The sequence below is a fragment of the Trachinotus anak genome, unplaced genomic scaffold (genome assembly GCF_046630095.1).
Source record: "Trachinotus anak isolate AG129_WGS33_773 ecotype Australia unplaced genomic scaffold, CSIRO_AGI_Tana_v1 ptg000018l, whole genome shotgun sequence".
NCBI classification, from domain to species: Eukaryota; Metazoa; Chordata; class Actinopteri; order Carangiformes; family Carangidae; genus Trachinotus; species Trachinotus anak.
The window spans coordinates 519,820-543,053 of record NW_027273869.1 but is presented as its reverse complement, the minus strand read 5'-3'; the positions used below and the strand labels follow the sequence as shown (position 1 = coordinate 543,053).

At 39.8% G+C, this 23,234-nt stretch overlaps 1 protein-coding gene across 1 annotated transcript in view; it reads right to left on the bottom strand.

The window, feature by feature from the left end:
- cnot4b (CCR4-NOT transcription complex, subunit 4b) overlaps positions 1 to 23,234 on the bottom strand; it is a 37,099-nt gene that overhangs the window by 11,205 nt on the left and 2,660 nt on the right. Inside the window, exons 2-12 of the mRNA XM_071501911.1 lie at positions 16,491 to 16,729; positions 14,395 to 14,592; positions 12,287 to 12,373; positions 12,055 to 12,156; positions 11,841 to 11,966; positions 10,703 to 10,824; positions 10,306 to 10,509; positions 9,392 to 9,449; positions 8,887 to 9,142; positions 7,834 to 8,226; positions 7,662 to 7,787 (exon numbers count right to left, since the gene is read on the bottom strand). Of these exons, the coding sequence (XP_071358012.1) occupies positions 7,662 to 7,787; positions 7,834 to 8,226; positions 8,887 to 9,142; positions 9,392 to 9,449; positions 10,306 to 10,509; positions 10,703 to 10,824; positions 11,841 to 11,966; positions 12,055 to 12,156; positions 12,287 to 12,373; positions 14,395 to 14,592; positions 16,491 to 16,664 (1,846 nt within the window). The 5' untranslated portion in view covers positions 16,665 to 16,729. The remainder of the gene's footprint in view (positions 1 to 7,661; positions 7,788 to 7,833; positions 8,227 to 8,886; positions 9,143 to 9,391; positions 9,450 to 10,305; positions 10,510 to 10,702; positions 10,825 to 11,840; positions 11,967 to 12,054; positions 12,157 to 12,286; positions 12,374 to 14,394; positions 14,593 to 16,490; positions 16,730 to 23,234) is intronic.

The window sequence follows — 23,234 nt, the reverse complement described above, 5'->3', positions numbered from 1 at the left end:
AGCCTAAACAAACAAAATCAAATGCAACAGAGAATTTTTTTTAACAAACCAAACAGGCCAGGTGTGAAGCAACCCTTAAATGCAAATCTACAGTAAAACCTGTCATCATGTAGACTATTTCAGTGCTGGCAGACAATGGCATATCACAGTATGACAACATAACCAGAGGAAATCTGATGAGGAAAGAATCAGCAGCTTTGTGTATTGAAAATCTTAAGCCTTAAAGTTGAGGGACAGGTACAAAAGCCTGTATGTGGAGCCACGTGTTATGTGACAGACTGGTAGGCTAGGGCAAAAGATTTAGATCCAGTAGAAAGGTTTCAGTACTGAAATCAGAACCAGGCATTTTTTCAATATTTTATGATGACAAATCTAAATTGTTTTTATCAATACAACCACTTTTTCTTTGAAAAAATAAAAATTAAAGTAGAGTTCCTAAATGCTGAATGATGTCTAAACACAAGGAGGTACACAACACATTTGTCTAAAAATTTGACTACTGCTGTCCAAAATTAAATTATGAATAAGTGAACAATCATTTATAAAACGTAACAAGACAATCGACTGTGAGCATTAGATATTTTTTGGGGGAGGCTTTTTGTGCCTTTATGATAGATCAGTGGAGACAGACTAACAGGAAAGAGTCGGACCGATCGGGAGTCGAACCGGTGACTGCCTGCTAAGAGCATCTTGCACTCACACATGGTACGCGCCCTAACCACTCGACTACCGGGCCGCCCCAGCATTAGATATTTCTAATGGATTTCTGTGCCTGTGATCAAAAGGAGGACAGGAGAGGCTGCAGCAGTGGGCTAATGTTTCCTCCTGCAGTTCGTGTGGCTGTGCTGTGGTTGGGATCTGGGATCATTTAGAGCTCTGTCTAATGAGACACTACAGACAGTAGGCCCCACAACAAACACAGTCTTTCTAGTTACCATGGGTCTATGAATACTAAATTAACAAGAAAACTAATAAGACAAGACAATTGTTAGTCAGCTGAGTCATTTACCCTGACAGCTACTGTAGCTTCATAAAAGAAGAGCCCATGGAAATGCCATGAAGCATTATTTATTACTGTCTTGAGAAGTTTTTACCATAGCTGTTACTTCATTATATTCTGTGGTGAAAAGTTTTACATTTACTCAAGTACAATACTGAAGTACAATACTGAGGTACTTGTTATTTATTTCCTATTTATGCTACTTTATACTTCCACTCCACTACATTCAGAGGGAAATATTGTACTTTCTACTCCACTACATTTATTTGATAGCTTTAGTTACTTATTACGTTTAAAGATGATGATTTTACACAATAGATAATACACTGCCTGGCCAAAAAAAAAAGTCGCCACCTGGATTTAACTAAGCAAATAGGTACGAGTCTCCTATTGGATAATTACTGCATGGGCGATTATCTTTCAGCTGGCAACAAGTTATTTAACCCCAACTGGTGCAATGAGTTGCTTCTCATTTCTTAAACAACCATGTTGAAAGACACATCCTGTGGTTGTGGAAAAGATGTTAGTCTGTTTGAGAAGGGTCAAATCATTGGCATGCATCAAGCAGAGAAAACATCTAAGGAGATTGCAGAAACTACTAAAATTGGGTTAAGAACTGTCCAACGCATTATTAAAAACTGGAAGGATAGTGGGGACCCATTGTCTTCGAGGAAGAAATGTGGCCGGAAAAAAATCCTGATTGATCGTGATCGGCGATCACTTTAACGTTTGGTGAAATCAAATCGAAGAAAAACAACAGCAGAACTCAGGGCTATGTTTAATAGTGAAAGTAAGACCATTCCCACACGCACAATGTGAAGGAAACTCAAAGGATTGGGACTGAACAGCTGTGTAGCCTTAAGAAAACCACTAATCAGTGAGGCTAACCGGAAAAAAAGGCTTCAATTTGCTAGGGAGCATAAAGATTGGACTCTGGAGCAATTGAAGAAGGTCATGTGGTCTGATGAGTCCAGATTTACCCTGTTCCAGAGTGATGGGCGCATCAGGGTAAGAAGAGAGGCAGATGAAGTGATGCACCCATCATGCCTAGTGCCGACTGTACAAGCCTGTGGGGGCAGTGCTATGATCTGGGGTTGCTGCAGTTGGTCAGGTCTAGGTTCAGCAACAGCATGTGGTCAAAGAATGAGGTCAGCTGACTACCTGAATATACTGAATGACCAGGTTATTCCATCAATGGATTTTTTCTTCCCTGATGGCATGGGCATATTCCAAGATGACAATGCCAGGATTCATCGAGCTCAAATTGTGAAAGAGTGGTTCAGGGAGCATGAGACATCATTTTCACACATGGATTGGCCACCACAGAGTCCAGACCTTAACCCCATTGAGAATCTTTGGGATGTGCTGAAGAAGGCTTTGCGCAGCAGTCAGACTCTACCATCATCAATACAAGATCTTGGTGAGAAATTAATGCAACACTGGTTGGAAATAAATCTTGTGACATTGCAGAAGCTTATCGAAACAATGCCACAGCGAATGCATGCCGTAATCAAAGCTAAAGGCGGTCCAACAAAATATTAGAGTGTTTTTTTGGTGGTGACTTTTTTTTTGGCCAGGCAGTGTATAAAAACCTTTAAAAATACAAAGCATTGTTACAGATTAAACCAGTGGTTGCCAACCTTTTTGGCTTTTGACGCCTTAGAAAAAGGCGGGGTCACATTTCAGGTGAGTATGAGTTGTTAACAGCTTTTTCCCTCTAAAATTCTCACATGGTGTCATTTCAGTCAATGTTCAAATGATTCAATATCTCACTAAAAATCAAAGATTACAGAAACAGTCCAAAATTAAAAACAGATTTTTGGATGAGAACTTAAGTTTTTTCCTCTCCCATTAATCATCTGACTATCCCTAAGATTTATCTGGTGTCCCTGTATATAGACTGTAGAATTTCACACTGGCTCCACCTCCAGCAGCTACAACAGTAACATGCCGCTTACACGCTGACGCTTCAGTATTAATGATTGAAGGATGTGACATATGAGTGAGAGGGACCAAACCAGGACTCGTTTCATACTTTATCTACACTCATGTACTTCCACAGAAGCAGGATTTTTCATGCAGGACATTTACTTGTAATGGAGTATTTTCACATTGCTGTATTTGTACTTTTACTTAAGTAAAGGATCCAAATTATTCTTCCACTGCTGATTGCATTAAACTTTTCAGTTAAATACTGCCAAGCAGTAACCCCCAGAACATCAGTGATTAAGAAGAAACAATCCTCCCTCAGTATTCCCTGTGATCCTTGCTTAGCCCTCACCATGCCCCTTTTTTCATTTTAATCAGGCTGTCAGGCAGGGAAGCATGACTGGCATTAACATCATCACCTATGTTGCCATTTGCATTCCCAGATAAACAAGTGCTGCCATGTTTAATTCATGAGAACAATATCTGCCTTCAGAATCCGTTTTAATCAAGTTATCTAGTGCCACTCCTGGTATGGTTTATGACTGCTATCAGAGAAAGGTTGTCTGACTGTGTACCTCGTGTTCTTCAACCATGACTTTATGTTCAGCCATTGCTAATTTCTGATACATAATGAGAGCTGATGCAAACAGCTCTGCACACTTCATTTGGACTTTGGCTAACTAGCTTTCGACCACAGCAAAAAAACACTGTTGCTTCCAAAGAACAAGGGAGCATAACATGTTTTATAAAAAGCCCTGTTCAGGACTGGTACATCACATTTACTATGTAGTATTTCCCATCTGTCTGGCTGCCAGTCCTGGATCTTATTATGAATTAGGCTGACAGGAACGGCTCAATCTTCCTCTTCATTGGCTTTGGGAAATTTAACACTCCAGCAAACACAGTTTAACTCGTTACAGATGCACTCATAGGTTAGTCCTCATCCTCAAAGTGAAACATAAAGCATACAGCTAACACCTGTGTTGCTTGTACAAGTAAAAAGTAATTGTCTATTTCTCCAAACAGGAAACAAAATAGCTGTAATCTTACATTTCTCCTGATAACTAACACAGTACTATAAAATTATATAAAATTACCATTTAGCCTCAGTCATGTAGCATGATACATAGCTTAAGTTTTCCACATTATTGTGCAAACTTCCAGAGTTAACAATAATTAGCTAGCTAGCCACAGCTAATAAAATCTGCTAGCAAAAGCTGGTATTTTATCCCGCAAAACCACAGTCGGAGGCTAAAACAAGAGAAGCTGCTTTTGTCTTTCTCTGTCTGAAATCAAAAAAAATGTACCATCAATTATGATGGTAAATCTGCTAATGGTAACACTGCAAACTGCACGGAGGGTACTGCAGGACAATGTTACATTAAAACATAATTAGGCTCTGAAGCAGAAAAGAACAAGACAGAAAAGTACAAGATCTGGTATTTAAAGCATGTTTGCTTGGTGTTAGTAAACATAACTCTTTCACAACAGAGAATACACCAAGTCTGAACTCACATTTCAAGAGTCTGAATTTGGTAAGTTCAACTCAGAAGTCCAAATTTGCAATAACAGGGGAACATATAGATATAGTATATAGATATACTTAACTCTATTTGAGGAATGCTTTGAATACTATCAATTTGAATAACTCAATAATTTGGGGTTAATGATTCTTTTATCATCAAGAGGGACACTGTAGAAAGTAAAAATGCTATCACCGGGATCTAGTCAAAATAATACCTAATAATTCCTTCTGCCTGTTATAGTCTTATGAACTATGGCTCTACAAATACATGAGCCACTGAACAGAGTGTTCACATTGATGATGGCCGAACACAAACAAAGTCGTGTGTGGAACTTCTAGAACTCTGAGAACAACAAAAACACAGTTTGTGATGTGTGTGTGAAGACTGTGAGGTGCGGTGGCGACGCCACAAATCCCGTCAAGCATCTGAGATGTAATCACAGGACACAGCATCACCACAGAGTTACTGAACATGACTTCTCCACCATGTTTGTGTGTTGGATTTTTTATGCAAATATCAAATAATACCAATGGTAATATGACTTGCTGTTAATTGATTAACAGAATGTGAGGAAGTCTGTGCTTCTGCTTTTTGAGGTGTTAGAAATTCTGGTGTTCTTTTATTCATATGTTAGCTCTAACTACAACTTAATCAGTGACTATGTTCACCATATATGGCTTGTTACTTAGCTTGTCAACTAGCGAATTAGCCAGCAAATGAATTAGTCTTAGTGAGCCTTTAAGCAAGATGCCTAGATGCTCAGCTGTGCTAACGATGCTAACAGGAGAGCATTTTCAATGGGTGCCTGATTCAGATGCTGAAATATCAATTAACATGCAACTTCTAAGTTTCTTGGTCTATCTGACATCTTTTGATCTTTTTAAAGTGCTAAATGGTGCACTAAATGTATTTTTCTTTATTATTTAAGAATAAGAAAGAGTAGTCTGATGTCTTATTTATTTCCCTTCTGTGAACATATTAAGCTTTTGTACAAAGTATCAGCATTGTATTGGTATCAGTGATGCCAGCTTGGGTATTATTTGGCATCGGATCGGAAAGGAGATCAGTGGTATTGCACATCACTAGTTCCTGGACAAACATGAAGAAGAATCAAAGAGGCAAAGTGATGTGATCTGTGGTGGTAGTCTGTCACAGGGTGGAGTTTAAGGCAGAAAATTATATTTGATGATTATAGCCACAAATGCTTCTTTTTTTCGACGATTTTGTCAATGAAAAAAGAAGCAACACAATTTTGGGAGTCAAGTTTTTCAAAGACTATTTATGCCACTGTATCTACTGTTACAGAATCAGGCATAATCATTTATTATTGCAGTTTCTGCAGCTTTCCTGTTTTCTGCACTGCCACTTTGCTGCTGTAACACTGTGAATTTCCCCCCACTGAAATGCAAGTGGGCTTTTGATTTGAAATGGTTACAGGAAGTGTTAAATTTGGATTATGTAATGCAGTAACTTTAACACGGCAAACAGGAGTAACTTAAAAGGAGGCTTCACACTAAAATACAGCTATGACCAATTCTACATATTAAACAGAGGGAGTTAGAAATAAAGACCTGCCCAGACAGAGGCTGTGCTCTGTGTGGCAGACACAATAAGAAAGATATTCTGTCTCTTCTAACTTTCTAAGTGATCATTTTACAGTAAATACAGCTGAAATCAAAGTTCAGTCTTTGTCTTTAACTGATGTGTTTGGTGATTTTGTCAGGCGACATTGTGGTTATAAAATCAGCCCTTGACCCTAGGCGGTCCAGACATATACTAGGTTTGACCTGGTCTTGTTCATTTACTTCTGAAAATCCATAAAAACTCAGAATTAGAATAAAGGAGAATTTTGTGCTTTAAGTCAAATCTTTATAGTTGCATGGCATCTTATTTTACTCTTCATTATTATTTCCAGCGAGACACACCTCTCACAGTCTTTATTGGCGGATGGAGTTTGCTGATGTGATGTGGGTAAAAACTAAACCTTGATTTTAGTTTTTTTTCTACCGTTTGCATGATCAAAAATGTATATTTCATCACTAGACTAAGACTGAAACTGAACCAAAATCATGTGCAAAAATTTTAAATGATGAAAAGGTCATAAGCCTTAGACTTAGGAGGAAGAAAAGAAAAAAAATTGAAAAAATGACATGAAAGAATGAATTAAAGAAAATACATATAACAGTAAATAATAGGCCACCAGTTCTTCATTCCCTGTCATCTATTATGAAAAATATAAGGAGATATCATAGAAAGTTATATTCTTGCAGGGCTGTTTGTTGTTGCCTGCCTCCATATGAGAAACGTAAAGTTTTAGGTTTAGTCCATGACTGTCAGACAATAAACATCATCAGGCCAATCTGCTAACTGTGATAATACTTTTCTATATTTCTCTTATTTTGTGTGGACTGAGATGAGGGACATTTTAAGAACAGCTCTCTGCACCTTACAAATTGACTGTCTGATTGATTGTGGCGCTGGTCAGGTCACTTTTTCAATATGTACCATGTTTGCTGTGTTACAATAATGCTACAGTAAATGGTGTGCTGCCACCATGTGGTCAAGGAGCATATGTTTACCCACAATGCAGTGCATTAAAATGATGTCATGTTCTGCGGGAACAGTCCCCTTGAAGACTAAATACTCCACAGAAAAGAATACACTGCACACTCATCTCTATTGTTGGACTGGAAGCACTCATCTCTACCTCACAGTAGGTTGTTGTGGTGTTTTACAGCACTGTTGTAGTTTTCTGAAAAGTTGCAGTTTGAAGTGTTAAGCAATTGAAACATTATAAATGCAGAAAACAATATTTTTTATGTTAAGATTTTATCTGTGTAGGTACATAATAAGTTGCCAAGTCATCAAGGTTATATATTACAATAGTGTGATGTCAAAAGTAATACTTAACTTAAATTAGTGTTGAGTGATTTTTGAGTGAAAACAACACTGGCATGCATCACTACACTGGGCCTGGCAATTCAGATATGGGTGTGTTATGAATATTACATGTGACCAAAACTACACTGTTTCCCTTCTTTCAAAGCAGTCTGGCAGGTCAAAAATGGTTTTCCCCATTTTAACATTTCAACCCCAACTTCAACCCTGACCAATGGTAAAATGCTCAAGTGATTAGAAACAGTGAGGTACCCCGATAAGTGTACAGGTCAGATCTCCCAGATTCCCTCTCCCTGATCCAGTCTTACCTGTGATGGGGATTCCTCCCAGCCCAGTACTGTGATGTCCTGGCAATAGTGTGAAGTCAAAGAAGCTGCAGTTTGAGGTTGAGGCTGTTGGACCGACTGTATGGTTCAAATGAACCAAGTTACTGCAAGAGGAGGTGGAGCCCGTACAGGACTGATGAGAGGCTGAGAAGGGGGGGGGGGGGGAAGACAGTGGAGGAGCAGGAAGATGAAGATGATGAGGAAGATGATGAGGATGATGATGAAGAAGAAAAGTGAGTGGGGAAGCTGAAGGAGCTGTAACCTCCCCTGTGAGGGTGCTCACTCTGGGAAAAATGATGAGAGTGAGGGAGGTGGTTGGAGAGCAGAGGCTCTCCTGGGGGCCCGTGGCCTTTATTTAGCAGAGGTTTGTGGTTTCTTTGGGGGAAGAAGCTGTCTTCAACACAGAGCTCCTTCTCTATGAGGTCAGCCAGAGCCCTGCGTGTGATGTCGAAGGGGTCGAAGCCCAAATCATCCTCCTGTTGCTGTTTGGATGAGCCGAAGCCAAATGCAGCCTGCCAGTCTGTGGATGACGACACCGGGATGGTTTCTGCACACACACAGGAGCAGAGCTGTGACCAGGCTTCACAAAGGAACAGTTAACATTTTAACAGTTGATTCATACACTAATCTTAATCGATCTTAATCTTAATCTTAAACCTCTCACTTCGGATGTTTCTCAAGCAGCCAACACCTATCTATTGTTACACTTTATGGAGTATGCAATTTTTAAACCTGCATTACCTATGAGCTTGATATTGTGAACATAGCAAGCAGTTGCTTATTTACACATTATGGAGCAACATTATCATTCATTTATAGTTGAGTTTGTGTCACCTGCTGAATGCAAGTTCAATATTCACTCTCTTTTAGCTGTTTTTGGTCTCTGAGAACAATATCTGGCTCTACAGCTGCTAAATGCTCAAACATCTTCACCGGCTAGTGTCTAACTGTCTGTCTGCTGTTTGGTGCTAAGCTATTAATTCTCTGTGTTTCATCACTAATAGCAGCCCCTTGCTCATTGTAACAATGCATTCAAATTATTTCATACATTGTTGTTGTAAAACAATCCTTCTGTTTGACATACAACTGGAGTCTTTGTAAAGAACCAATACATCCCGCTATCAGCAGACAGATAAACCAGATGCAACCCCTGCTTGACAAACAGCAGACACACAGCTTCTTTCAGTTATTCCTCCGTCAGGCCCACCTGAGGTGAAGAGGCTCTGTGGTTCTGGTGCAGTGGGCCAGTCGGAGTTGCTGTGTGGGGAACTGGGGAAGCTGCACAGTCCACTGGGGAGAGGGTTTGGATGCCTGAAGTTACTGTTGTCTGAGAACAGTGACTGGGACTCTGCAGTAGCCACCTCAAACAGCGAGCAAGCTGTGTGGCCTGTGACACTGATGGGAACCACCAGGCTGGGCTTACTGAGGCCAGGAGGGGGGGATGGAAAGTCACTGCCTGGGAGCTACAGCACACAGGAGAGTAGAGTCTCTTACTTCTTTATTTAGTCAGTTGGTGTCACAGAGAGACAAAAAACACAAATAGTTCAAAAAAATAGAGGAAGGGTTAACAGTGGGGAGGGACATGAATCCTAACATTCAAGTGTTTTTCAGTCGGTTTCATGTTTTAGATGCATCAAAGTCAGACTGTCCTACAACCAAGTCTTAGGACACTTACACACACACATTTAATTCAAAGTGAGTCTATTTCTTACCAGTTGTGAGGTTTCACCGTTGCCTATACTGATCATATCTGGCAGTTTGTCGCTAGGGCTGTGAAATAAAACAGAAAAATTGTGATTAGATTTACTCACCAGAAGACTGAGAATTGTTAGTGTCAGCGCCAACACAGAGTAACGGTTAACTGTCATATAGAAGTCAGTAATGGCTGAGTCCCAATGAACTACTGGGGTTGTGGCCAGCACCAACAAATAAAGACCAGTTGCAAACATGGTCTTTATTCACCACTCTGCTGAGAACAGTTCTCTGATGAACAGATAATCAGTCATGTAATATCAGAAGCAATCCCTGTGATACTAAAATATCTACTTACCTGCAAAAATCAGAGTAAACTCACATTGTACAATACCTTCACACACTATCCATCACTTGGTAAATATAAATACAGGCAGGCTGTATATACTGTATACGGACATGTATACATGCACATACTGTGCATAACCAGTACCACTACTGTATGTATATCAAGTCACTTATTACACTAATAATATTTATATCAGCATCCCCTGTACTCTCTCACATCTTGTACCACCTGCTTCCTACTGGTTGACTGGATGTAAATATTGTATGTTTTATTCAATGTTGTAATTTTTTCCATTCCCTTCTGAATTGTGCTCAATAGTAATATTTATTTATTTATTTATCTTCATCTGGACATTGTTATTGGTACTGTGTACTGTGTGAGAGCCACTAGAGACAGGAATCCAATTCTTGAATGCACAAAAACAGGTGGCCAATAAAGGCTGATTCTGATTCTAGATATGACTTCAAGACTTTTAGAAGTAAATGAATGACATACCTGGTTAATGCAGCCTTTGTATCAAAGAAGCAAACAGTGAAAGGAATAGTCTACCTTGTGCAGAGTTGTCAAGTTAATTATCCAGTTTACCTAGCAATGTCACAGTTGAAAGAGAAAGGAGAGAGGTCCGGTATGGGGCCAAGGCTGAGGTCAGCTTTGGGCCCCTCAGGGGTTGAGTGTTCAGAGTCGGAGCCATCTGATGGTGGACTCTTCCTGTGGTCTGATGACAGACCATTGGTGGTTTTCTCTGACGGCTGTAATAATAGCCAGCTGTCTTTACTGGAGCTGTTGGACCTTTGACATCACATGGACAGAAAGGCAAAGAGAGATCACATATAATAATTTAAAGCTTTGTGATCTTCATTTACAATGAGTAAAGTGTGTATGTCAGTACAAATGGTAGGGAAAGGGAGAGGGGCATGTTAAACAAAACTACTGAGACACACAGATACAAATACACAGAGACAGACTGATGCTGTTGGAATACCTCTGTAAAGAGTTGGCTTTGCCCTTTGGTTTGTCCCCTGATACAGCTGGGGTATGCAGAAAGGTTGAGTTGATTTTGTAGAGGTCCTGTAGTTTCTGCTCGTACTCTTGATGCTTTCCCGCCTGGAAGCACAAGGACAGATTAGAGAGAACTGTGTTTTCACAGAAACATTACATCAAAATCTCAAATACCAACAGACAGCTCTGTTCTGTTGACACTACATCAGCACACTGTGAGGACTCACAGAAGGAACTTAAGGCAAATATATACAAAATATACAGGTGGCCTGCAGGTTAACCACTCGCCTTGAACTCGTGGCTGTTCTTGCTCAGGAGTCACTCCCCCTTCATTTAAAGGCTTATGGTATATTCACTACAGTCTTAGCTTGAAATGTCATATAATCAGAATGAGATGGATTACCCAGGAAAGCCAATGTTGGGCATAGATGTATGCAATTTCAAATTGTTTGGATTTCATACATCATGTATGTCCACAGAGGTGGTGCAGTGGCTGGCGCCGTCGCCTCACAGCAAGAAGTTTCTGAGTTTGAACCCCAGGCCTGGGACCTTTCTGTGTGGATCTACATGTTCTCCCTGTGTCTGCATGGGTTTCCTGGCCAGGGTGTATCCTGCCCTTGCCCAATGTCAGTTGGGATTGGCTCCAGCCCCCCACGATCCTTTACGGATAAGCGGTATAGATAATGGATGGATGTGTGTTCACAGGTTTTGTATAACCAGTAAATCTTTGGATATTGACAGATTTGAATGTCAGTGTTTGCAGGGACATTGGACCCATGCTGTCGGACATTCTGAGCCTTGGTTCTGTCAAAAATGTAATATAAAGACAAAAAAGCTCACAGTCAGAGATTTGGTCATTCCAGGTATCCCCCCCCTTTCTTAAGATTTTTCCAGCAGGGTCCCCATCATGCTTTGGGTGATGTGTTATACTGCAATGGAAACAGTGAGTAGCCCACATTTGCACCATGAAAAGTCACATTGGATTGGCTACTTGCAGTTCCTGTTTGCACTGTTGGGTTACCTGCATTACTTACTGAAAAAATTATTCTAAATCTGTTGATGAGTGCGAGATCACTGGATTCTAGCAGTTTGAGTTAAGTTACTACTCCACCTCAACTGACCTGCATCTCCTCTTTTGTAAAACTAGCAGCTTCATCCCCCAACTCGTGTAGATACATGCAGTCTGGTTTTGGGCACAGCATGCTCTTTAAAAAGTAACTGCAGTATTTTGTCGTTCCTAAAGAAGCCTGCAAAACACAAAAGATATTCTACAGTTAGCCAACAATCGACTGGTGAACCTTCTATGAACTCTCTCTCTTCTATCTACAAGCTTACCTTCAGTGTTCTGCCATCTACCACGACATTGTTGACACATTGCATTGCTCTAAGAGCATCTTCAGACCTATTATATGTGACATAGGCACTGGCACTGGGTCCCTGGGAAAAAGCCAGACAACAGTGAAAAAGTTGACATTAAAAACCAGTTTCATTAGTGATAGAGAGAGTGATATATCTGATAGAGGTCCCCTGCTGATTCTGACCTGCTGTTAGCGGTGGAGGGCCTCACCTGTGAACCAGCGTATGATGTGCTGTTGTTGATCACCACTTTATGAATTTTCCCAAACTTCCCAAAATATTCTGGCCTTTTTAAAACCTGTTAAACACAAAAAAGCAATTCCAATTTCAATGTAATTATCATTCATCATCATCATCATCGTGGTTATTGCATTATTGGTCATTGGTCACAAATTTCATTTTGTGTAATCGCAGAAGGCCAGGGATGAGTCTAAATGGCAATTCAGGGAGCCTCACAGAGAGACTTTGAGCTGCTCAGTAGTTAATACTAATATTGATGATCTGAAGATTCAGTTTAACTGCCAGTGTGGAGAGACAACAAATAAGCCCCACCAACCAAAAACACTTTCTTTTATATACACTGATCAGGTGAAGTGAATAACATTGATTATTTTGTTACAATGGCTCTTGGCAGTGGATAGGATATATTAGGCAGCAAGTGAACATTTTGTCCTTGAAGTTGATGTGTTGGAAGCAGAAAGAAAGTGCAAGCGTAAGGATTTGAGCAACAAGGGCCAAATGTGATGACTAGACGACTGGGTCAGAGCATCTCCAAAACTGCAGCTCTTGTGGAATGTTCCTGGTCTGCAGTGGTCAGAACCTACCAAAAGTGGTCCAAGAGAGGAAAACTGGTGAACCGGTGGTCATGGGCGGTCAAGGAGCGAAGGCTGGCCCGTGTTCTCCAATCCAATAGAAGAGCTACTGTAGCTCAAATTGCTGAAAAAGTTAATGCTGGTTCCGATAGAAAGGGGTCAGGGTACCCATGCTGACCTGTGTCCACCGCCTCTTTCAGCAGGATAATGCACCCTGCCACACTGCAAAAATAGTTCAAGAATGGAGTGGAGTCCATGCCTTGACAGGTCAGGGCTGGTGGTCATAATGTTATGGCTGATCATTGTGTGTGTGTGTGTGTGTGTGTGTGTGTGTGTGTGTGTGTGTGTGTGTGTATACATATATATAAGAAAATGTATGTCTTGCTGCAGTTGTTTAACCAGTTGATCAAGCCATTTCACCGTTTCTATTATGCTGCTCAGCCTCTGTTACTCTCTATTAGACTGCAGCACACAGATGGAGGTTTGGAGTTCGGACTCTTGGGATGGATTTTTGCCCTCTGGTAGTATGGTTAGCATGGAAGCAGAAGTCTCAACAAGCAAATATTTGTTTGAGCATTTTACTCATAAAAAACATTCAGGAGCCGCTGCTCATCTGTTCTAAGACAGGGATCCATCAACCCATGGGCCAGTGTGTGCCAATTTATTAAGACTTTCAGATGTTTACTGTACATATTTTTTTTCTATTCAGATTTTTCACTTAGAGTAACAATTTATTTCCAGCAAAGCAGAACATAATTGGTACAGTAGAGTTAACTATGACCAACTCTGCAGAGCTACTGCAGTGCACCCGACAGTTTCTAGAGCATTGGACACAAGATCTTTTTTTTTAAGTTTAACACGACTGCTACTGTTTTATCTAAAAGATCCAGGAATACAGTATAAAGCAGCATAACACATGTGGAGCACAGTGTTCAGGAGGAAAGTAAACCCAAATGTGTGGTTGACTTTAGTCAAACTTGATGACTTTATTACAGACAAGGAATCAAACTTGACACATGAAGGATTTTGTGCTGTACCCACATGTCCCCACAATCCATTGAACCATTCTTCAGTCTTAATTGTAGGATGTATACTGTTCATTTAAAGGTAATTTTGGTAGAGTTTGGCTTAACAAAATAGGCCTATACAAATAAAAAAGACTGAATAATACTGACGACCCTGACTACAAGACAATTACCATTAAACCAAAGAGTCTTCATCAATGAAGCCTTTTCTCTTGTAAAAGTGAGACATGGGACGTGGTAGGCCAAAAAAATGACATAAGCATAAATAAATAAATAAATACAGAATGAAAAAGGCCATTTCTGTATTTTTGACATTTACTTATTCATTTTTTTTTATGTATTCGTGAATTTTTTAGTATATTTTTACATTTCTACATTTATTTATTTATTTTTGATTTGGGTAGACAGCAGTTTCTGATGGCCAATTTCATCACTGCAACATACACTGTGAATACCTGTGTGTGTGTGTGTGTGTCTCTCACCTCAGGGTCAGCCAGCCTCTGAGATAGCCCCACCACAAACACCAGGTTTCTCTGGACCACGCGGACGCTGGCCAGATGTTTTCTGTTCTCTGTGATCTTCTGCTTCTTCTCATTCTGTTTCTGCTTCTTCTCGTTCTTTATCTTTTGCAGCTCCTCATGTGACAGAGGCTTGTACACTGCAGGGTCCTCTGGGTACGGCTGCGGAACACACGCATCATTTAAGGAAAACATCCCCAATTAAGTGTTCTACCTGTCAGGTATCCTGACAGCGGTGTGAGTTCTATGTGTAACAGATAATCAGTTAAATCAAATGTTTAATTAATGTTACAGTTTGGCAAAAAGCCAAGAGGAGGGCTCCAGGTGTTTGTGGGAGGAGTCTGAGAGGAAAGAAAAGGTGAATGCATTTTCTCTGTTGGTGCTAGCTAAAAACGATATTAGCTCATGCTCACTTTCATGACTGTGAACACAAGAAAAATATATGTATATATGTATGTATATGTATAACAGAAACTCAGCACTGAAGCAGTTGTGTTACGTGATTCTGAGAGATCGAAACGTGAAATATTGCCATTAGAAACTTTATTGTGAGGCACAGGCATGTTTTGTGTTATGTTTATGAGTCAGCAGTAAGCCCGATAAATGATTAGAAGATAACTGCAAGTCCTTGCTCTTCATCTGCATACAGTAAAAGATGGACACTCACTGAAGTAAACTGTACAGTGTGCAGATGTTTTTGTTTGTATAGTCGATCTGGGGGAGGACAACTGTCTGATCACTGATGTGATGGATACAGGAGTTGAGGAGTCCTGGATTTGGATGCACTAGATTCTCCATTCAGATTCCACATTTTTAACAAAAAACAACATATATATCAATACTATGTGGTTGACTGTGAAGAAAAAAAACTCTAGAACTGAACTAAAATTTATTCAAGAAAAATGCAATTCTGAACTTAAGAGGAAATGAATGAGGAATTCAGAAATATATTAAAATCAGGAATTAATTAATTAATTAATTGGTTTGGAATTTAAATTAACAGAGCTCTGAACATAGTTTCTTTGAGAAAATAATAGTTGTGAGAGAGGTCTAGCAGTTACTTATCCTCTTTGGAGAGCCGAGGTTACAGACATGGATGTGTTATTATTCATTTAGCTCCTCCATTATAACTAGTAGGTACATACAGTATGGAATGCGAAGTTTAATCATATGTGTTTTTCTGCTTTGTGTGATTCCACATGTGAAATACTGCAACAATAGCGTATCATATAAACAGCTACCAGAACGATTGGAGGGTAATAGGCTGCACTTTAAACACAAAGTTCACACAGTGCAACAGTCAAGTACTTTACATTACCTGTACAAACAACATGGAATCACAGAACACAATGCAGATCATAATAACATGATAACATGATAACTGCACTGCTGCAGTGCATGCTGGTAAGTGACCAGACCTACCTACTCCCACTGTGCTACATGATGAGGTTCAGCTGTGTCGGCCAGCTCATACTGTCGGTACAGCTGAGCTGAACCTGTGCTCATTTTGAAACAGCAATCAGGCCAACAGCCTGCGGTTTAAAACCCTGCCAACTTCTGGGTTAGCTGGATCCATTCTAAACTACAGTCAAGCTAAGTGACAGAGCAACAGCCCCATTATTAACCCACAGCTCTGATTGTCTGACTGCCTATGTTTTTTGCCCTGTCAGACTTCTTTTTGAACATGGCACTGTGTTCCCAGATCTGTTTTTAATATGGATGAAATGTGAGAGGAGGCGGTCCACTGACAAGAAATTTTTGCAGCCATTTCTGTGGGCTCTGCGAATTTTGATTGCCATTTTACAGATAAATTAATTAATATGATTTCTTACATAAAGCCCTATATTTCTGTAAAAATATACTCAATAGGAGATTTAATGTTGGGCATGCTGGTCACCTTCAAATGGTGTATTTGTCTAACATACCTAAATCAGGAGTTAGCATTAAGCCTTCCATAACTGATATGAATGAATCTCTTTCAGTTTGACTAGCATAATTTATTATGAGTAAATTCTCCATTTTTTTGGTGCTCCACTGTGCCAGGCTGGGCAGGATTCTACCTTTCTGCAGGCTGGACAGAGACCGTTCTCATCCATCCTGATTCGATGCCAGCAGAAGCGGCAGATCTGGTATCCACAGGTGCAGGGGAAGAAGTTGACATCATCGATCTCCAGTGGTTCCATACACAGCGGGCACTCCATCGGGACGTCCTTCACCTCGGGGCTTCGGCTCATTCTATGATTCCACTTCTCTGGACTGGACAGCTTTCACAGGAGAGGGGCAGGAGCAGCTGTAGACACTGGAGCAGAGATCAACAGGAGCTTAGCTAAATACTGAAGAGAAATGCAACAAAACTTAAACTACAATCTATACAACAGCCACTACACCGTAAAATTGCATCTTGCAGGTTAGATCTCAGGTTCTACCTGTAAAACATGGATTCCAATGCCTATTGTCATCGTCTATGATGATGATGATAGAGAAGCAGGGAGTGCATCATTCTACTCTGAACTTTTTTTCAACCATCCTGTTTCAGTTAAAGTTAGGTTTGCAGATAGAGTTGGTTTATTAAAGTTTATAACCTGTCATGCTGTTTTCTTGTGTTGTTCAGCATGAACTGGTGCACTGAATACAAAGTCTGAAGCTTTGACGTCAGGTGCATATCAAAGACTGCTCTCCTGATGATCTGAATCAGCAATGCTAAAGAAGCAGCACTAGCATTGTCCAACTGCCATATATTAGACAGATGCAAGATGTCATGTCATTCAAATGCACTGACTGGCATTTGACTTATTTCCAACACAGTGTGGTTCCAGTGTTTAAACACAATAAGGTGTATCTGGAGCAAACACAGAGGATATGAAATAGACTGGAGTTTATGTACTTGACACATATCCACCAAAAAATGTCTCAGTATCAATCAGTTGAAGACATCAATGTCCAAGGGTCCAACCATCGTCATCTTCAGGCCCTGCTGTTAATGGGAAAAAATATTTAAAATTCCAATGGGGGGAGATCAGAAGTTATTAATTTAAATTTAATGTATGGAGAACTTTGATTCTGGTCTCAACAGACTCCTCATCTGAGTCTGGGTCTGACTGAGGCTCAAACATGTGGCTGAGTCTTTCTGATATTTCCTCCTCTAACCATCTTGATACTGCTGTTTCACCTTGAGCAAGCAGGTGGTGGGTGGGGCACAAGGCCTGATCCAGATTTCTCAATGAGGAAGTCAGAGTAGATGTGCTCCAGACCCAGTTTTCCATTTTTTCCACTTTTTATATAGAAAACCATGGTAAACTAAATATTAATCATAGCAGACAATTTTGATTATTTTGATTATTTTTTCTTTTTTTTTAACATGTCTGGGGAGGAACTTAAACCTGTTTTCTAAAGCCAAATCGTGCCTCCTTCTGTGTGCTTTTGGGCATGCAATGGGTTCAAGAGACAAATTTTGCATTCAGCCATTCTACTAAAGGCAGGAAAAACGTCTTCCTACTTATCTGCTTTTATGTGGTTATCAGGCATTAGGTATAGGAAGGTAAATAATTAAAGTAAGACATAATCTCTTGTGTTTTTGTTTGTTTTTCAGCAGCCTAAACATATTGATAACTTGGTGTTACAAAAACAGTTATAGGAATATTAGGGCCCGACCAATACACTGACGATACACTGGCGATACAATGGCGGGCTGACTTCATCAGCAAGTTTAAGCCAATTGCAGATAAATCAGTCTTGGCATTCGGGACAGCTGATAAGTAACAAGACACTGTAGTAATAGGAAGCCAAAAATGCTTGGGCTATTTTATTATTAGTGTCACTACTGCATTGTTTGTCCACCAGAGAGCACCACAACTCCACTGTTGGAAACACACTGAATAAAGAAGGTGCTGCTGCTGTTCATCGTCCTACTCTCTATGTCCCATTTATTAATTTATTACTAAATATATCCAGTTAGTTAAACCCAAGATGCTCGTTACATTACTATCTAATAACCACAGGGACCAATTGTGTAAATGATGTGTGTCCATGACTAACTGAGTGGCCAAGTGTCGCCAGTTCCTGTGGAGTTTTTTTTTCTCTGGGGACCACAAACCAATCAAAACTTGGTTGACTAAGACTTTTCTCATCCACTAAGGTTTGGACTTTTTAATGGTACTGTAGATCCTACCAAAGCCACACACCTTCTACCTGAGAGATGTTATTTTCTGTAGTACAGGGAGCCTCTACGCACAAACGCACAATGGAACCTTTTTGTGAAAATGGCTGTATGATCCATTCAATCGTAAATTGTTTTTAAAGTCATCCAATAAAATAACATAATCTGGTCTAAGTGGACAGTACAGCTTCATACTGCTGTTTATAGAGGTTTAGATACTCTTTGGAGGTTTAGATATTTCAAACATGTCCCTGGCATGAAATTGCCAGTTCTCTAAACTAGCAGTAGCATACATTATGGGGAATTATACACAGGGCATGTCGATCCTGTTTTGTCCCGATGATCTAAGGAGCTCACATCAGTTAAAGGCTCAGGAAAATCCATCAGGCCTCTGTTCAGGAACCTCCTCTGCCACTGATCCTCTGGCTTTAAAATGGTGGGACTACACATTTATATATTTTAAATGGGTTTGGTCAGCAGAAAAACATTATTTGATGATACATCAAAATTTCTTCCAGTTATCTCCTTATAATTTAACAGTACATTAAACGCTTTTTTTCTTGTTGCTATGACAGCAAGTAATTTTTTGGTGGGGAAAGAAAAGGTTTTTTTAAATGCCCTTAATGGCCTCTGTGTATAAACATGGTAACAAAAATAAAAGGGGCCTTGGAAGATATTTTTATGATTACAAGACTATCACCTACAAACTTCCATAAACTGGTATCTTATAAATTTGTAATAAATTTGAGACCCATATTTGACATAATCCTTAGTCTGCTCTTTTTTGTTGGGCTTTTGTTTTAGCTTATTTCAGCATCTTGTTTTACAATGCAGTTTGCACATGTTAGTTACTTGAACTGAGAGTATTTCTCATTGTAGCAATAAATAAACATGACTTTGTTTCCTAAAGCAAGCATTTGTCTATTCTCATGTTGAAAAGAGTATTACAATTTGAAAAAAATCAGTTTAAGGTACATTTAGAACAGATTAAAAATATGCGATTAATCATGATTAAATATTTTAATCGATTGACAGCCCTACTTACAACACATAAGCATACTTTCCTACACAGGTTCTGCTGAAAGAGCCAGCCTCACACCATCACTGACAAACACAGACAGCAAGGCAATAAATACAGAACAGTCCTGTTAAAAATAAAGTACATACAAGAAACTTAAAAAAAGCTCACTCTGAATTTTTTTCACTAATGATTAACTGAAATGCATTGTTTGCAAAATCATAAAAGAAAGATATACACCTATTTCCGTAGAGGAGGGCCTTTCCAGACACAGAGGCAGTGTTAGGCTGAAGAAACAGGCAGAGGAAAAAACATACAGAAAATACAAGTAGGCCACGCCCAATACACAGAGCTCTTTGCAGGAGACTTCAAACCTTATTATGCCTTGGGTACATTGCTTATTAAGACATTACCAGACAGGTCAAGAGTATGAAGTAATTTCTCAAAAGTGAGCAAAAGTTACATATGATACATAACACTATCATAGGTACATTATGAGTCCCTTTTAAACAGAGATCCTGCTATATTGCTGTTAAAAAGACCCTTCCTTATGCCTTGTCTACAATGAATCAAACAAAGCTGGTATAATGCCACTCCAGTGAGTGATTTTAGATGAGAGGCGCAATGTATAACACATCAGACACACACAGAACTTAACAAGGGTAAGTGTAGTTAATCTTAACCACTAGATCATTCGGACATCCTGAAAAACAAAATATACAAAGCCCTTTTTTGATTTAACAAAAAAGATCAAATAACTCAAATGTTAAGCATTATCTTAACATAAGCAGAACATTTTGACATTGCCACAGACATATTTGAGTACCCAAAAATACTGAGGATTGATAGTCAGCTCTTTATAGCAACAATTCAATTTCACAGCAATTCAAAATTATGTATATATACGTATGTATATACGTATATACGTATATATATATATATATATATATATATATATATATATATATATAAGGGGTCGACCGATATATTTTTTCACGGCCAATATCGATACCAATTATTAGTAGTTAATGAGGCCTATAACTGATATTTGGAGCCGAAATGCATTTACGGTAAAAATGAAAATCTGTCAAAATTTTGAATTTCACTCCAACACAAAACTTTGGATAAATGCCTTTTATGTTTATCAATACATAAATAAATAAATAAATATATGCCTGAGCTGGACAAATCAAATTAATAGATGGTTTAATGCCATTAATACCTTTTGCTTAAAGATTCTGTAAAGCAGAAAAACATGAGTTCTGACTTTTCCATACCACAGAAAAATGGCATATTAAACCCCCTGCCAAATTTGAATGAATAAAAATATTGCCAAATATAAGCAATATAATCAACTCTGGAACGCTGGGGGCCTGTCCGCTGAGGCACTGAAACCACGCCCACTGTCGGGAGAACTTCCGCATCGCTTAACGGTCTAACAAATTTATGCTGAAAGGAAACATGACTGCGTCCAACAGCTATATTGATTGTACACACACACACGTGTTGTATATATTTTCACATTACAAATTGCTCTAAATTGTCTGATGGCCTGGACCTTATCTATTTCGATGCCGGCATCGGTAAGAAAACTAGCTTATAAGATAAACACGGAGCTAACTTAGCCCATTTTCCACAGGTCAAAAAACCTGTTGAGAGCCGCTAACATCGGGCTTTTGTCGGCAATGATTAAGGGTTTAATCGGCATTCACAGCCAGGTTACATTAATTTGCAGTAGACACGGGTATTTATTAGCTCCTGCTCCGATCGGCATTGATGTAAACACAAAACCCGGGTGAACCCGCTAATTTTCGCCTCTTTTCCTGCTGTAACATCTCTCAGAGGAAACAGACACACACCTGTCACCAGACACTCCGCGGCTACACTGATGGTGGGGATGAAAGAGTGAGCTGGAGCTCTGAAAGTTTTAAAAACACACAATCACAGACCAAAACATCTCATACGGAGGCTCCGACACTTTGACAGACTTTCACCAGTTTGCAGGGCGGCTAGCAGCTCACTCTCCCTCCACTGTGTGTGTGTGTGTGTGTGTGTGTGTGTGTGTGTGTATACACTTGTACTTGCTACATAGTAAGGACCACAAAAAGTATTTTACTAACAGAGTGAGGACATTTTGGCCGGTCCTCACTTTTTGAGACACCTTAAAATCACATTTTGAGGGTTAAGACTTGGTTTTAGAGTTATGGTTAGAATTAGGTTTAGGTTAAGGTTAGGGTCAGGGGCTAGGGAATGCATTATGTCAATGAGTGTCCTCACAAAGATAGAAGTACAAGTATGTGTGTGTGTGTGTGTGCTCTAAGTGCAGAGGTGACATCGCTCCCTGCAGTTGTGTGTACTGAGTCCGAACAGAAAGACAAACTCGACTGGTAGTGTATCGGCTTTTAATAGCGGGTTTACCTGCGTTTAATTTTTTTTATCCTTCTCGTCGAAAGAAGGGAAACGTCATGAGTGAATAACAATGATTATCAATTCATACATTATTTTGTAATTACTAATAACACCACACCGTTGGTATTACTAACCAGCAATAACACTGAGGGGGAGAACACTCCATACTTTTATACCATTACAGCTTTACGGGCTGGATATGCTAAGTGGGGGTCCAAGTGCGTCACCAGTACCCCGTTTAGGCCCCGCCCAAATAAGTGCTCAATATAATAGAGAATTAATTAATAAATGTTGCTGCCTAAACTGTCCTCCAATTCTGGAACTGCCCTCTTATGAGCTAAGTGAAAGAAATAATGGCACAGCCTATTTATTTTCTAGTCATTTATATGGATGTTTGGTAATGCATTCAAATTAGCAGCAGGGGACTCCACGTTCTTGTCAGCTAACATTATATATAACACGTGAAAACACCGTCTCATAGGGATGAGTCATTTCAGTACTGTAATGTAACTAAGTAAGATAAGCAGCATGGAAGCGCAAATAAGTCCCTGTTGCAACATAAGCTGTCTCCGCTACATAACGTTATTAACTTGGTCATTACAGGTAACACTGCAGGCTCACGTTATCACCACAACAAGGTTCGTTATTTGGACATTTTCAGCGGTGGAACTGGGAAACCGAGCAGGCTTTTCATTATAGAGGTAGCTCACATGCACTACGTGGTGTTTTGCAACTTCGTTGTGGAGGACTGTAATGTCTTTACTTGGGAAACATCAGCTGCTTTACCTTCAATCCTCAGCAACTGCCCACGCTCAGCGGAAACTCTCCTCTCTCTTCCTCCTTAGGGTTTCACGCTGTGCTCGTGAGTGTCACGTGAGTGACAGCAAGGCTTCAGCGTTGATTGGCTATTACTCGTGACATCTAGCCAATCAGAGATTGTTGTGGGCGGGACATTAAATGAAGCAGCTGCTTGAGAGCAATTTGTACAGAGGAAGAGACGGCAGCGGAGCCACAGTAGCCCACTTTGAAATTACTTAATAATATCGGTGATCGTTCAAATATAACGCCGATACCGATAATAGGCAAAATGCCTAGTATCGGCCCCCAATAATCGGCCAGGCCGATAATTAGTAACCGCCCACCCTCCCCACCCCACCCCACCACACACAAAACCCTGTTTCATAAAAAGTTGTGACACTGTGTAAAATGTAAATAAAACAG